General features: G+C 37.2%; 1 protein-coding gene across 1 annotated transcript in view; it reads right to left on the reverse strand.

Moving 5' to 3' along the window:
• Positions 1 to 440: 440 nt before the first annotated feature.
• Positions 441 to 17,511, reverse strand: part of RTKN2 (rhotekin 2) — a 32,231-nt gene continuing 15,160 nt past the window's right edge. The window contains exons 7-12 of the mRNA XM_069863512.1: positions 14,284 to 14,378; positions 12,666 to 12,772; positions 11,520 to 11,651; positions 4,719 to 4,884; positions 2,824 to 2,931; positions 441 to 1,322 (exon numbers count right to left, since the gene is read on the reverse strand). Of these exons, the coding sequence (XP_069719613.1) occupies positions 781 to 1,322; positions 2,824 to 2,931; positions 4,719 to 4,884; positions 11,520 to 11,651; positions 12,666 to 12,772; positions 14,284 to 14,378 (1,150 nt within the window). The 3' untranslated portion in view covers positions 441 to 780. The remainder of the gene's footprint in view (positions 1,323 to 2,823; positions 2,932 to 4,718; positions 4,885 to 11,519; positions 11,652 to 12,665; positions 12,773 to 14,283; positions 14,379 to 17,511) is intronic.

Consider the following 17,511-nt stretch of genomic DNA (forward strand, 5'->3'; position numbering starts at 1 on the left):
ATGAGTGGTGAAAAAAACCTTATTTGTTTAACAGTAACGCTGCTGTGCTCACAACCTAGCTATCTACCAGGAACAGCTGAGAGCCTCCACAAAGGAAAAGCAATGCTAGAGCCCCATTTGTCAGAAAAAAACCAATCAAAAAAATGAAATCCTGAATAGGCGTTCATACACTGTATTGCCTTTAAATGCTTACGTTAATCCAAACTAAGCAGCAGCAATGGATCCTACTCTTGCTTGTAAATAAGAGATCCCGTACTAAATTGACAGAACCGTTTCAGAAATTCGTATGGAGAGCCAGTCAGAAAAGCACACTAACTTTTCATAGTTCATTAACTTATGAGCAGTGGTTCCCAAACAGTGAGAGATAGATTAGAATTATTTTAGTCTGAATGTGTGAAATTCTCATCGAACTAGCCCGAGGAGCTGCAGATGGACTAAGCTAAGGGACTACTAGAAGGCAGCGGTAACATCCCAGCCACAAAGACACTGAGCTACCCTGAACACGGCCAGTAGTTCAAGGGGAAAGTACTGCACTGCTCAAAAGTAGCACTGTTATTTCAGATAGACATAACTCCCCCTGTTACTAGTGCTGCTATTTAGATGTTAGCCATAATGAGTATAGTTGAGACTGCAGCTAGTAGTAATGTCCTGGCTAAAAGAAAAAAACTTTAGCCTCAATACTTACAAGATACATGTCCAAATCTACTTTTACTCAAGAGTTACAGTAGAAGGCTGAGAAACTTAAAATTCCAGGGACTTTTTCTAAGCTAATTATGATGTCTATGGCTGCAACCATGATCTAGGGTCCAGCATTTCTGCGATGCGTTTCTGTCTAGGGGTTGGTACCCATTTGGTTTCAGACTCAGTCTTGGTAACCAATGAAATGGGATTCCCATTGCTTTTTCTACAAGGATCAACTTTGCGAGGAGCAGCAATGGGTGTCTGCAACTGCTGCATTTCGGTAGATAGCTTTGAGTCCAAGGAAGAACTCCCAGTAGAAGTGCAGTCAGACTTTTCCCAGTTTTCCTTGCCTATTTGCTCTACGTTCGCTTGTTCTTTCACTCTATATGGTGACTTATCAGAGGGTGGAGGTGGAGCTCTTCTTTTCTTTCCTTTGTTATCATTAGGACTTGTAGTTTCTTTTTTGGGGTTCAGGTGCGTGTTTTTCTGAACAACCATCTCATGAGAGCCGTCAAAAAGTGAAGCCCATAAGGAAGATGCAGACTCTTTTTTCTGTCCAAGTAGGAACTCACCACCACTCTCTTCGATTTTTCTTTGTATGATATCAGCTAAACCCTCGTGTTTCACTGGAGAATCAAGGCCTGTAATTTTAAGGGACAGAAATTAACTCAGATTAAAATGCTATCAATGATTTTACTGCTACCTATTTTCATTATTACTATTCAGAATACAACACTGTATTAACTGTCTCATGAAGCCTGGACTATTATTAGGAGCATTAATGGATGAAATTGAAAAGATTAGATATGCTTTCAAAGACAGAACTGAGGTGGCAGAAGGGAACTGATTTTGTGGCTGGCATTGAAGCAACAGGGTAGGCATTGATATTTCTTTCCAAGTAAAGTAGGAAAAAATAATGCGCTACTAGGAAACCTGTATGTATTAGACATTAAACATGTTTTGTTGTGTAGTGCTTTGAAAATTTCGTTTCACAGAAGGCCCACGTAAAAGTCTATGACTAAATATTCTTGTGCTTCCAACCTGCAGAAAATGGGACACCTTCACACAGATCATTTTTCTTTACGTGCTTTAAGACTGTCCTGTACCATTTCTTATTCCTTATATTGAGTTTTCTATATATACTGCAGTAATACTAGCCTCTAAAACAGCAGCAATATCGTTTCTATTGCAGGCCACATGGTAATGATTTTCAACACATTTGTAAACACAAGGTTTTACCTATTAATACCATAAATAAACAGGAAAAAATCTGGTATATTAAGAGAGGAACAGAGTTTGTGTTCTGCTCCTCAATGATGTATTTGAGTATCAGTAGAATTATGCTACAGTGTTACCTTCCTAAAACTTCCATATAGTTGATTTACTGCCTTTCTGCTGTGCATTCATAGCTTCAATAGGACTCCAATGCACGGTAACTCAATGACCCACGTGGCATTTTGAGCATCTTCACAGTTCCAATCCCAAGCAGCAAGCAGTCAGGCATTTATAGTTGTACAGTGTTTCTCAGCCAGTACTGCACTGGATCCATTAAAACAAAGTGACCTACTTTTTCTAGTCTGTAAATATTATTTCTGTAATGAAACTATTAAAATAATCCTGCTGCATACCAATTTGCTCCGTAAAAATAGAAGTCTCAAATACACGCTAGATAGATTTTTCCAATCGTATTTTTCAACATCATTACCAAAGAACAAACAATTAGGTGAGTTATGTTACATAAGCCTTTAAATAGCTTAAAGAATAGCAAATTAATTTCATGCAACTAGTTAAAGACATTACTGGTTCGCAGACCAGACTATTCTACATTTACATTTGCAGAGCTTTATACTACTCTTGCAATGAATGTTTATTTCTAGTGACAGCATTTCTGAATGTGTTCAGAGCTCCCTAGTTACAGCCCAGATTGCAGAAATTTTGGCACAAGATATAAAAATGTATTCATTATTTGTGCTATTACAAATTCAGATTTAATATGAACTCCTTGGTATGCAATTATGTTGCTCTTTCATTGTCTGAATTGCCCTTGAAAAACTCTGTTTCAACATCAACACCAGAAGCCATCTGAACACAGACAATGTTGTTTCTGTTACCCTGCAACTTGAAAAGACAAATCCCACTTACTCATATCATGGTAGACGGAGGTCGCGTCTTTTGTCAAGAACAAAGGTGGTTTCCGTGGTGACATAATCTCAATTTTCATAAGTTCTTCACAACAATGTTTCCACTGGCCTGAGAGAGAAAAGAGAACAATGGCTGGAACTTAAATGCTTCGGCTTGAAAAAAATGAAGTTATTAGGTTGGTTAGGAAACTATCTCCAAAGCAATGCTAAACAGTAAGCATTTACTTTTGTTTAGCAGGAATGCTCAGGATGCATTTGTATTTTCAACTCCGCACTCATACGGCAATTAATTTAAGCATCCCAGCAGTAGTGTTATAGTATGAAGGTTAAATATCATAATTTTTCTTCAGATCCCAAGCACAATATAAATTCATCACATAAAAAAAGGAAAAAAAAAATAAAGTTAGTGAAGCTTCATGTAGTTATTGGGGACAAACGCCAGTATACTGCAAGCAGGATGTTATACAACTACATTACAATGTTATAGTGAGGGAACTTCTGTCTTTATAATAGAGGATAACTTGCCTTTTATCCCCTAGCAGACAAGGAAACCACTTATTCTATTAATAGATTTTGACCTTAAGGAAAACAAGACACAGTAAAATTACTTTGTTCATACCAATCATTCCAAGTTTTCTGAGCACATTAATTTTAAGAGAATTTTAGAATCAGGGAAGAAAAAAGGCATTTAAATGCCAAGTGACCCATTTTTTCTGAACCTAAGGAAAATGTCTCAAAAAATCCATGGGTATTCTATCTATAATGAATAAGAAGTAGCTCTTTTACCCTACGCTACAGCTAATTTAAAAGAGGATGCCCTAGTTTTTGCTTGGTGTGTTTCTTTAATTGATAGAGGCTCCAACTTAAGACTGACATGCCATTAATTGACCTGGTTCAGTTTTCTGACCTGATGAAAATTACTATCAGGAACTAACTCTACCTTATCAATGGCAGCATAACAACTGAAACTTATCCTCTACTCTTAATAAACCTGAGTGTCAAACTAACAAAGCAGAGGAAAAAGATGAAGACGAATTAATCTACATAGTTCCTATAAATATTTGGTGTTAAAGAAGCAACACGGAATACTACTTCAATACCATTTCACTGATTCACACCAACAAATGAGTTTCTTCTGTCATGTGAGAACAGTAGTGATCCAGATGTTAGCCAAGGGATCAGGGTATCAATTTATCATCTCCTTTATATCATCTATTAAAGTCTCTGGTGCCATTCATACCAAGAAGAGTGCATTTGCATGACTAGATTGGAGTGAGGCTAGGTGAGCAAATTCCCCTGTGACAAGGGGTACCAAAACCTGAGAATTACCAACAGAATCAAGTAAATCCTACTGCAACAAATTGCAATTTAATTAATCATTATGGATTGCTGAGCAAGGAAATTCCATACACATGTGCCTACTTGCAAGGGCTGGCTGAATCTGCACCCTAGCCAAGACCCCAGATGAATCCACCACCCTCACACCACTTCCCACTAAGGCTTCCACATCCAAAGTTTCATATTTGCTAGGGTGCCCAGGCAGTGATGGACTCTTCTTGCTACAGCGGAGGAAGAGATGGTGAGAATTTAGCAGTCCTTAAAAAAATTGCCTAGAACATTGCTAAAAGAGACCAAATTCTTTTGCGATTTCTGGACACGTTCTGCTCCTGGCTGCCTGCAAAAACCCAAACCGAACACGCAGACTTCAGTTAAGTCAAATATTTGCCTTCCAACGGCTTAGACCACCACCCAATATTATCCCAAGGAACATTTTCTTCTCAGCGTTACAAACAAAGGCTTATGAGGCAATTCCAGTTCAAATTGTTCAAAGATCTCTTTGATGTTACATAACGCCCCAATTGGAGGGCACGTTGCCAGCCCTGCCTGCCTACTTACTCAGATCATAAAAGTGCTGCCAGAAAGCCTCCATCCACTTATGGAGCTCTTCCCTACTGTCAGTAGCGAAACGTTGCATCACAGCCTCTCCAGACACAGGGTTGATAACAGAGAAGTTATTAGTTCTTCCTTTGGAGTCCTTATCCACAGCTCGAATTCTGGTTTCCTAGGAACGACAAACTGTAGTAATGAGTTATTGCTTCAGCTCCACACTGGCATTACCTTATGGCCAATGACAGTGTAAGGGAGGCATCATTTGGCTTTTTTTTTATCTAAGTCAGATTAATTTCCAATTAAAAAAGAAAAAGGAACTAATGCCAAGAACTGCCTATAAAAACATTTTCTCATAAAGCTATTAATATGGCATGAAATGTGAAAAATAAGGGAACGGAATGGACATTCTGTTTCACCTCCCTCTGCCTTCACCAGCTCATGTCACGCAGCTCATCCTTCTCCACAGCAGTTTCATAAATAATCTAAAATAACAGCGAGTAGCTCCTGTTCTCTGTACTATTCAGCTGGCCAACCACATTATTACAGCTACTATTTAGGTCTCTGACGATACTTCTGTGTTTATGCAATGTATTCCAAACTTGTATCTATTTTATGTTCGCCTTAGTAACTCAGGGCATTCAGGGCTAATACTACAGCGACAGGAAATTATAAAAGAAACTTATCTAGTCCATATTTAAAGGAGGATTTGTAGCAGTTACTCAGGCAGCTCTGCTGGAACAGATTTCCAGCACAAAAATAATATTTTGTGCTAACATACAAAAATCCTATTTGGCATTTCAAAGCAAACATTTCAGTTTTTTCTTAATTAAGGAGGGCTACATAGAAACAATTAAACAATATATATGAGAAGTATATTATAAGTCTATCCAATTTCTTCAGCTAATGTTGGAAAGGCTCTCTGATTATGCAGCAGCACTGTTACAGACAAGGTTTCCTCTTCTGGTTGGGGACGTAGTTCAGTCAATTTTTTTCATCTAGACTACATCCAGTGGTATCTTCATAGTATCTAGCTTCTTTGTTATGGCATTACTACAATATAAAAACACTTACACTAACTGAGTTTTAATTTTTATGTGTAAAATACTGTAATAGTTTAGTTTAAGCCTGATAGAACAAAACAGAAAATATTTCCAGAACACAACTAGTCAACATTACTTCTCACCACAACATGACGAATAAATTAAAATAATTAACATTACTTTATTTACAAAAGTAAAAGCAGAAAATCCAGAAATATCTTTGCACATACAATTCAACCTGACCGAACAAGCATTGGCCTGTTACAACACTGCTCTTAAAAGAATTTTCAATGCATTCAGGAGAGCAGTAGAATTCCAAATCCTGATGGGACGATGAGTTTCAGCAGGAGGAAACTTGCTGGTACCCTACAGCTGGCTGATCCCAGAGCCTGGCAGGACACGAGGCCACCTAACCCACGTTACACCCATGCAGCACATCTCCTGCCACACAACGAGGTCCCCCGGAGTGGGGAACGTTCCAGGTTTTGGAAGCCAACAACCACAGCCAAGGTTGTAGTTGAATGTCTCCTCTGTGGATGAATAGTGAATCTGACCCCAAAGGTGGTCTAAGGGCATTCCTCAAAATCCAGTGGGGACAGATAAAACCATTTTCCTTTTTACACAATTAAACCAAATGTTAAACATCTGCTAAAGATGTCAAATATACACCTACAGAAATTAAGTTTACCCATGGGATCCCATGGGGATAAGATGAGTTCTGACACTCAGAAAAACAAAACATATTCTACAGAACATTCCCAGATTTTAAATGCATTACTGAAGTAACCATTTGAAATACCAACAGCTGCTTGTAGCGTATCTGATGGATATGCTCATTTAAATTCCTCTGTCTAAAAATAGGAGATGAAGTAATTCATCCATAAGTGCTCTATATCCCATTAACTCAGGTAACCATAGATACCAGCAAAAAAATTAAATCAAATAGATTAGCATTTGACAAGTAAGAACTTCAAGCATACGATATACACAAGTTTATTTAATGATGTTTGCTGCAGGTTTTTTTCTACAACTACAGTATTATTCAAAGGAGATAAATCCTCAAGCAACGATCTATATCCAATGCCTGAATATTTAAGGAGTGATACAAGACATCATTACAGTAACGGGCTGATGAATTTACCAAGCTTGGGTGAATTGCACTGCATGCCCAATTCCACTTCACAAAAAAAAATAAAATAATAAAAAACGCAACCAAAAAGACCCACAAAACAACAACAAAAAAAGCGTCCTAAAGTACCATGCTCAGCCATTCACAGTCTTACAGATAAATGAACCAACTCTGCTATAACCGTTGTAAAAACCAGAACAACCAGTGGATCAGAATAGGAAAATTGGAGTTTAATCTTGAACCCAAACGACTCTTGGGGAAGCCAAAGGCAGTCTCAAATCCTATATGCAAAGGATTGGTTTATTTGAAGGTGGTGAAATACTAAAAGGGAAAATAATAGATTTTTTTTTTTAATGTAATGTAAATACAAACCTTTCTCTATACTTTTCCTCCACAATAAAAAAAAAATCTCTTTGCCTGATAACGCTTCTCTGGAAAGCTCATCCTTTAAGCTAAAAAGAAATTAAAAAAAAAAAGCCCTCCCCCCAACAGAAGTGGTAGAGAGAACTTTTTTATTGCTAAGGTGAAAATTTCCTTCTAAGCCAATTCTGACACAATAAAGCACCTAGGTTATAAAGATAATTTGAAGACAACAAACCAAATCACACGTAACAAATTTCACTCATGTTTTTAGAACGAAAAAATAAGCCAAGAAATAACAGCACAACACTGGAAACAAAATATGATTTGTTCAGATGTTGGTTTCTGCTGTAATCTTAACAATTCCCATAGGTTTGTTTTAGGCAAGCAGGGGAATATGGTTACATTTGAAATTACGGCTTTCAAACACATTCATGCACAAAACCAAATTAACTGGATAAGCTACGAATATTTTCTCCTATCATCTTCATTGTTTTGTGAATTTGCATTAACACAGCATCCATGTGGCCACTGCGTTGTAAGTCTAACATGTAAGGATAATAGGGAAGAACAATATTAGGACTTCTATGCCATTTTAGATATCTTTGGTTCAATGCAGCAGCTATAATAAAAACCTGGAGAAGGAGATGGCGTTATATGACCAGCCAGCATGCTGTGGAGCACCAGGGAGTTATAAAACAGTTTCCAATCCTCGCAATTTGAGCATGTGTGTTATAAGGTCCACCATATGGGATCTGGGCATTACATCTTCATCTCCAGCCCACATCCACAGCCTCTTCCAAGCAATTGCAGGACTAAACTAAGCAACGCAATGTGAGATACCAGATATCTGGAGGCATTTAATCAACCTGTGCTTTTCCAAAATAGTGTCACATGTCTGAAGGCTTGTCTAAGCCAAACAGTGGGACAAGGACCTTGCTATGGAGAGCCTTTTCAGGGATGCTCTCATTTCACCACTGCTGGAGTTCCCTGATGCAGAGGATACTACTCATATTGCTGTCAGACTACGAAGAATTCATATCAACATCCTTCTGCTCCAGTCCAAGGGCGAACTCCCCGGTTCCCCAGAAATACTGCGTGGTTCCCCTGATGTTACTACTACTACATTTCTAATAAATTTCTTTACCTCCCCTGTGATTCCAGGTAACAGTCTGCAGAAATGCCAGCTTGATTTTGTCCTTTCACTCCTGCTACACCATTTAGCAACCAGTTTATGAACCCTGAGCCCACGACTGCAAATTCTTGTTGTTTCCCACCCTGTTCACCTCAACCATTAGCATGAGTGTGGAGACAGCTCTGACCTGCTGCTCTGCATGGCACCAGATCAAAGACCACACCAGCAAAAATATGCCAGAAAGGGAATCGTGGTCCTACATTAATTCAAAGCAACAACCCAGAATTCTTCAAGCTTCAGGCACACACGGTACAAAAAAGTCTTACAATCTACGACCAGGACACAACAGGATACGTATTCCAATAACTGAATAACTAACTTGAACCACTGGCACATGCACCAATTTGCTAAGATATAAGGTGTAGGCAAGGCCTTTATTATTCATTTCAAACTAAAGACAACTTGAAAAAAATTCAGGAACCAGCCCATAAGGATTACTTCTTGTTTAAATTGGATTCCAGCAAATTTTCTCTGCTACAGAAAATATAATTTCTCTTTTCCTACTTAGTTGTGCAATATAATATGTTATAATCACATTTAGCTGGAACAATAACGTAGCACTTGCATAATAGGAACTGCGGAACCATTCTTGCTCAACAGCAGTAGCAGTGAAGTCATCTAAGTTGAAGTAATGACTTCGCTGGTTTTAACGGCTTCTTCAAGTCTCAATTCAAAGGGAATGGGAAATAAGGCTATCAGTGTGAATATTTTCCAGAGAGTTTCTCATAAATCCAGATGATTTCATTACTTTTCAGAAGGTATCTTTCAATTACATGTAAAGGATCAGCTTCACATTACAAATGAAAATGCCACATATGCAACTAGAAGAGATTTTAGAATGTCTAGAGTTGATGTTCAATGTCAACTTTCCTTTTGGAATTGCTGTTTCTATAACAACATATAGCAGACAAGCCCATATGATTAGATTGATCTAATTTAATCTGTAAGAGAAATTTCATAACAAAGGAATCAAAAAATATCTGCAGGCATTAAGATACTTTCAAGAGAAACTGTTAAGTAGTAAAATATCCAAATATGTTTCAAATTTCAATTTTTTTTCTGGTTTTAATTTAAATTGAAGAAGGATTCACAGTCAGTCATTCTTCAGCAGCCTGACATTTTTGTAAAATGGTACAAGATACATGATTTATGTACCTTCTACACACTAGCTTTAGGTATACTCTGCAAAAATACGGACAGTCTCCCATCAAAGGCTTATTAAGCTGGATTTTAAGTTTTAAGTGTATCGGTAACTTGGAGGAGTAAAACACTCAACTATGATTATTTTAAAGGAAAAGCAAAACTTGGATACAGACCCAAACACAGACCTCCAAGGAAAGATTTTTAAGGTTGCCTGACAGATAATTTTCAAAAATATTACTGTCACATTTTAGAATATGGATTTAGTAGTTCTATAATTTACTGAAGGTCACGATATCTTAGCTAATATTGTGAACAGCTGGAAAGCAGAATTATGACAAAGGCTGACTAGTGCCATTAAAAGTGACTGAATAGCTAAGAAAATAAACCTTCTTAAAAATATGTCACAATCAAAACTTTTATTTAATGTAAATGCATAAACAGCTGGAAGAAAAAAATGTTTTTGTTAAAAGATACAGCACTAAAAGAAAAGTGTTTTTAATTAAGGAATCCATTTAAACGTTAGCACATTAAAAAAGAAGTCCTAACACAAACAGGTCACATCGTTACCCCAAGTTTGAATGTTAAATTCATATACAAGTCTCACTCTAGGTGAGAATGCAGTCGTATTTTCCAGAAACTTTAATGCCTTCTAAAGCTGACATTGCTGTTGTAAGCAGCAGGTCTTTGTTACACTATTTCCCTACCAATTCCCAGTTGTAGCCTAGCCCCTTCCGTGTAGCACACAAGCATTTGTGTAACCATGTAGTGAACTGGATATGAGAGTTTAATAAAGTGAACCACATTTGAAGCCAACTGGCCTCTTTCCCCTAAAATGAACTCATTTTAACCCACATCAGTTCCCTTGTTCAATTCATCAGTCAGCTGCCCTAATGCCTGCCCTGGCATCAAGCAGCACCAGTTAGAACAAGTAACTGGACGGGAGGAATGATTCTTTCAGAATTAGTGTTGGTATCAAGAACTCTAGTAGTACAGCAGCAGAATCCAGATCAACCCATGTGTCTGTTTACTTATTCAAAATGAATCTAGCTACATCAATTGCAAATAACATTACATTTCTCTACTCATCGCTATGAGATATTAAGTCTTGATGATAACACCAACGCCAGTTTTTGAAAGCATCTCTTCATTCTAGTATTTGTCATTCTAGAAGGCCCTTAAAACAACATTTATAGAATCATAGAATAGCTAGGTTGGAAATTACCTTTGAGATCATCGAGTCCAACTTCCTAAACTGAAGACTTAGATACATACTTCAAATTAAATACTTAATGGCTTTTTTTTTTTAGCCAAACAGTAAGTAACATTTTATTTTTAAGTTCTAAATCCAGCCTTCCCAATCAGTGTATGAAGAGCAGCAATAATGTCATCCTAGAGAATAGAACTTCCAAAGTTATTGTGCACTGCACAAAATCAGTCTTAAGAAAAGCAGCTTATTTTAAGGCACTAAAATATTTTGAACTAATTTCCATTTCTCCTTCTAATTAAGACTGTGGCCAAATAACACACAATAAAAGAGCTTTTGTTAAAATTCCACTTTGGTAAGGATAAAAGTCTACCAGAGCATTCCTAAGGGACGGTATAAGTAATACATTTACAAGGGCTGGCTTATGGAACTGTCACATAACAAGATATCACTTTTCCTAAGGAAAATATTCTACTTTTTACCTGTATGTTAAACAGGCTAATGCAATAGATGGAACTTACGTCCACAGCTAAGAAATTAAATGTCCTTGCTAAAAAATTCAGCAAATGCAAATTTCACTAAAGCATATTCCATCCACATGCTACCTATAAAGCATCCTGTATACCAGCAGCTCAGAGCCCAAAGGGCTATAGGTATGTCTTAAACCAAAACGACCTCTCCCCAGAATAAACAAAAAAACACAAACCAAAAAGAACCCCTACACAATCAATTTTACCTTGTTGATGGAAACAGTCAATGCTGGCTCCAGTTTGGCCTCAATTTCTTCTGGAGAGTAATAACAAAAGAGCTTGCCACCTCTTAGTACGCAATACAGCCTCCTCCAGCTAGTGAGACTTCCTATCATTTGCTAAAGGGAAGAAATAGAAATTGCCAAGTAAACTACAAATTAAGAGCATATCACAAGGTATACACAGATCAGCCCTATGTGATCATAACTTAGCCACACTGAACGCTTGCCTAAAAAAAAGATTTTCTGTTAAAGAACTTTTCAAAGTCAATGATTTTTAAATGTTAGTCTTTTGGTGTTACACTGTTTTCGTAGATTTATTTTCTTGTGACAGTCAATATAAAATCTGCTGGTTCACACAGGCAGAACGAGATCTGGAACTGGTGCCCACTGTAAAAAAGAACCCACCCTTATTGCTACAGTAACTTACAAAAGGAGAGTAAAAAAAAAATAAAAATAAATCTCACTTTGGAAATACATAGTGCATTCAACAAATGTCAAGCAAAGACATTTGTCCAGAATTTCCACTCTCTCAAACGAATTTTCTGAACTGCTTTCCTAAACGCATTATAGTTTCACAATCAGTATAATGTCTGTAATTCAGCAATCTTGAAAAACAACCCAGCTCCTCTGGCCTCCTATCACCTCCTCGTTTGCCTCATTGTGCAATGAACCAAAATAGAGAAGTAAACTGAGTTCACATGAATCATTTTTGAAGGGATGAGTTTAAATATGGCTCAGTTCACCAGTCAGATTCACCATGCTGTGAAATGAACTCTTGTACTAGCAAAATGAGAGGTGTGTACAAGGATGAAAGCTACAGGATTATCAGGACTGCTGCTATCAAGTACCAACATAAATCGATTCTGAAACAACTACGCTTGATCTTTATGTAACAGCCTAAATAATTTTATCAATAAGCATGCGAAGGAAACATTTCTTGACACTTAGCTGCTGAAGATACATTTTGTAAATGCAGCTGCGAGATAGAATTTTCCACTTGCTCTAGGCAGAACAGGTGAAAAATAACACTTCTCAAGAAACCACTTCAGGAAAAAGCAAATATTTTAACAATTGACTTTTAGTGACAGCTATTAACAGAAGAGGATGTAAACACAAGCAAGGTCTTCCTACCTGCTGATTAAGAAATCCTGCCATCGTATCCCTAACCATGCAGGTAGGCTGAGCAATTAAACGGCAACACATGTTTCCATACAAGGGAAGCCAAAAAGAGGATTCCTCTGGGGGAGAAGACCAGGAAAAAAAAAAGAAACACTTAGTTCCAAACATTTGCCCTAAATATATGGTTCCGCTTTCTACATCCATTTTTACATCATCATTAGTGTAAATAAGCATCTTTTATATTTAAAGAGATCTCATCCTGCAGGATTAGATCTAAAACTCATCGTTAGTCTTCAGTAAGCTTTTCAAATTAACAAAAATTAAAAAAAGGATAAATAAGAATTTCCAAAATAATTTCAAGTAAAAATGGAGATGATGTTACATAAAATGTAGCTCTATATCTCATTTCACAGCTAGACGCATTTTGAAAGCTAAGCACACAGGCCATCTCATCTAAATAAGATCCCTGAGCCCATCCCATTGTTGTGCACAGCTACTTTTACACACAAGGACTTTGCTTCAGATTATTTTATTAAGGCTTAGAACTTGTATCTACTTCTGTCAGCGCTAGAAGAGCGTTTAGGTTTCCAAGGAGTTTCTGACTAATTGCAACATCCCTCCTTGCTCAGCTCTGCTATGTAATCAGAAGCAGATAACACACCACTCCATTGACATGACTCTGGCTTTGGTCATGTTTCAGAAATGCTCGTAATGACCCAAAATACCTAGGTATGTCATTTCTCACCAGACTAACTTATGTAAATTAATGAAAGAAATAGGAATTTGAAGAAGAAAGAGTATAAAGTACTAATAAAGAAAGGCTTATAAATATCAAAGTTATCCAGAATTATTCATCCAACCCTTCAAGAAATAAATGCCCCATAAATCTTCAAATATGTACCTATTCAGAATTAATGAAGGCTAAAGAATGGAACTCTGAGTTCAAGTTTACCTAAGTAAGAGATAAAATTCCCAGAAGCCACAGTGAAATGCAGTGAAAGTCCCATGTTTCAAGTTAACAATTAGAGGGTGGCATATGGGAGGGGCTGTTCTTTCAGGAAACTATCAAAAAACCGTACTCCTGCTACTTAAAACATTACCTTCAGTTGCAACTTAATCATAGTCCCTTTGTTAGCATCTAGGTTAACTGCTGACGACTTCTGCTGCACCAGAGCTGAAGTACTGTGACCAGTGCAAATCGCAAGCACACATGTTTATGTCCTGCATTAAATCTGGGCCCCAAGCAACCTAGATCAACTGAAGCATTTTTCTACTTTCTTTCTGACTACAGAGGGAAAAAGCTGTTCTTCGTGCTGATTCCTTTCCCTGATTGTGAGAAAGGGGAAATAAATTTGTATATAGCTACAACTCACATAAGACCAAGATGCAAATGACAGAAGAAACTCCCAAAAGAATCAAATTTTCATCTGGACTTGAAATTCTACTCAACTGATAGTTTATTCAGCTGTGTATGGATGCCTGTTTTAGAGCTGTTAAATATTTTATTCAAGTTGTTCTATATTAAGTATCAAGAAAAATAATCTCTTTAAGCTCTTTAGTTTAGAAGAGAAAGAAATGCAAAATATTACTGGTTTTTTTATTTCCTTAAATTGGTACCATATGTACTTACCATTTCCTGTAATTGTAAGGCTGTGTGTCCTGAAATTGTCCTCAACACTCTCCAGCCCCAAAGTGGTATAGGCTAGCAAACTGTACTTTGCTCCACTAAACATGAAAGAAAAGGCATGTTTAAGACTTTGCTGTTTTACATTGCTCAAGCAGTAATTAAAGGGAGTCTGGACACACGTGAGAACACATTTGGGTACAAGGGAGCATCAAGGTGCAAGGCAGCACCTGCCAGTGACCACAGTTGCCATCCCCAACCTCCTCCTCCCACAAAACTCTCATATCAGTTTTTCCGTATAAGCCAACACTGTTCCACAGACTCTTCATCTGCTTCCTAGATCTTTACCTCCAGTCCCACAACTACCAGGTCTTGCTGTCCAGGCCAACGCTATGAGGTCCTATCAGGTGGCTCTTTCCACCTCTCTTGGACCTGCAGCCAGGAGACTTCTTGTATGGCTGCTGCCTATGAGCTGGGCTGAAGCTCAGTGCTGAACCACCAGCTGCCAAAGGCTGTGCTTTCCAAAATCTCTGCACCCTGAGGATGCTAAAAGCATCTGTCTCCTCTACTCAGACACCATGTAACTTTTAATAGTTTTACAGATTTTATTCCTAGCCCTAAATCAATGTGATTTGGCAATAGATTCAAAAATTACTACAGTTATTAGAGCAACTGACGACATAAGCTTTATCTGAAAGTACAGGTTAAAAATTAAAAGGTTTTATACTGCTCCTCCATGTTGCTCTGCTCTTTTCCTTTGTCTAAGTAGGCTGCACTTTATAAAACAGTTGTTTATATATGACAGTTGTTTATATATGTATTTTTTTTTAAGTATCTAATAGCTTGATTCTTCACATGAAGAAATCTACACAGAAATCCTGCAGTCAGTTTTGTAGCATAAAGGACTCTCTCACTTATTGTGCTTATTGGTTTCAGAACGTTATATCTTTGTTTTGCCTAGGGAAAAAAACCCATCACATTTACAATTCAGCACAGTGCATGTGGAATGCAATTCTTGGAATAAACTAGTATAAATTTGGTACATGTTTAACCTTTTCCCCCCGAATACTCTTCAAACCAAGTAACAGTTTTACAGCCCAGCAATGCAGTAAGAATTCCACCTGGCTAGTGGCAGTTTAAACAAAGTTCACCGGAAAACAAACCTCTCAAAATCACTAACTACTCTCCCTAATGTTATCTAGCATAAAGATCCTTAAAATACTTTCAGTATGGCATAAAATAGCTTAGTGGTGTAAAAGGTGAGAATACACTACCGAACAAACATCACTAAAAATAGCTTTCCATCATAATATTTTTCAAAGGTTATTTTTCCTAATAGCTCAGTGGGAACATATGGTCCTAAAAATCTTTGACTCTACAGAGGAACAAGGCAGATGCCTACCTAGCCCTAACCCTAAAGAAGGAGGAAACGTAGCAAATTTGTTAGGGAGGTCTTTTACACATCTCTCTCAAGGGAATAGAGAGATAATTAAATATGATACAACATTCTAGGCAAAAAAACCCCACTGCTGTGAAACATTTCAAGAGGACAATCTGAACAGAAACTCATCAGCATTTGTATATATTCCCTGCTAGACTGTTCCCTAACAAAAATTCTCCACTGATTATGTTTTGCCATGCAGTTGAGCAATACATTACCATCTTATTTAAACTGTACCAAAACCTCCAGTGTCATCTCACAGATAAAACTTCTGTTCTGACTTTAAAGTAACTTTTTTTGTAAAGTATGACTAATTACCAGAGCAACCTTGCCAAAAAAAATAGCTACTTCACTTTCAAAATATGCTTCACACTAACATTGTCGTTCTAAAATATAACAGCAATTCCTTTCAGCCAGCTGTAATGTAATTTAGAAAAGTTTTATCTGCAAATATTTTTCAAATTTAACTGGCTAATCAGGATTGTTGACTACATTTTGCCTCTACATTTCACAGAATTAGCTAACTGCCTTAAATGGCAGTTTCTTTGCGTAACAAAGAATAATCTGCCTGCTGCATCTCATTCAGTACTTTGCATATCTATAGCATTTTTCCATGTAATAACTTTATTAAAAAAAATTAGCTCATTTGCACAACATGCCTGTGGCAAAGGCTCATTGTTAAATTTGTTTACAGATCAAGAAAGAGGCATGAAAGTTGCCACACCGACGCTGGCGTGGGAAGGTGCAAACCCTTGCTATCGATGCATATTAATTAATAGATCTCAGAGTCCAGAATCCGTCTCTGAATATTACTCCCACTGTTAGACATCTCAAACTTAGTTCATTCATCCAGAAAGAGTGGAGGATTTGTGAGTAAAAAAAAAAAACAAACAAAAAATAACTTAATCCGTGCACCTTTCAATCAGATCTTAAATAACAGAAGGTAAAAACAAATATAACATTCAACCGTAAAATTGAGGCCATTAAAGTATGTACTTGTAGCAAAATCTCACTATGCGTTTGCCAATTCAAACACAGGATGCCAAAGCTGCACCTCCAGCCCAGAGGACAATACATAAGAGGCAATAACAAGTCCATGCACAGGCCAGCTCTGCAAGTGAATAAACATGCACTTCAGGGAGCCTCTGCAATGATTTATCCAAGGAGCAACTTAGTTACTCTGGAATTCAACAGTATAACTGCACTAAAAATCTTATTTCTATGACAAAGGTAAAAAGAAAGAAAAAAAAATTAAGACAGAATGGAAAATTAAGCAGGCAAAAGACTGTATGGAAATGAAAAGAGAGATAATTGAGAGGAGAATATCAGTATAACTGAAGTTAACCAACCTAAGCAACCATTCAAAGCCCTTTGTCACTGAGCTTTTGCAAGAAGTTACAAGGCTGACAGTGTCCTCACTAACCAGGGAAATTTCTAAGCCAAGAAGTTCGACACAGAGGGATCACAGAATTTTTGAAAAACAGAGAACTTTGTCCCATGTGTGCTCTGAAAAGAAAAAAAAAAAAAAAGGCCTATACAAATGAAATCTACAGAGAAAAGATGTTCAAGTAATAGAGAAAGTTCTCTTTTTGGTTGCAGCTTAATTTCACTTGCTGGACTGGCAGAATTCTCTGTGAATACTTGAAAGATCTCTTCTAATCTTGTAATATCTACAAGGGATACACACCAAGGTCTTACTAATATAAATCCTAAGGGAACCTATGAAAAAAAATTACAACTTATTTTCTGCCTATAATAACCCATTTCTTTCCAAAAATCTTTTTCAGTCACTT

Source organism: Phaenicophaeus curvirostris, chromosome 9 (assembly GCF_032191515.1).
Source record: "Phaenicophaeus curvirostris isolate KB17595 chromosome 9, BPBGC_Pcur_1.0, whole genome shotgun sequence".
NCBI classification, from domain to species: domain Eukaryota; kingdom Metazoa; phylum Chordata; class Aves; order Cuculiformes; family Cuculidae; genus Phaenicophaeus; species Phaenicophaeus curvirostris.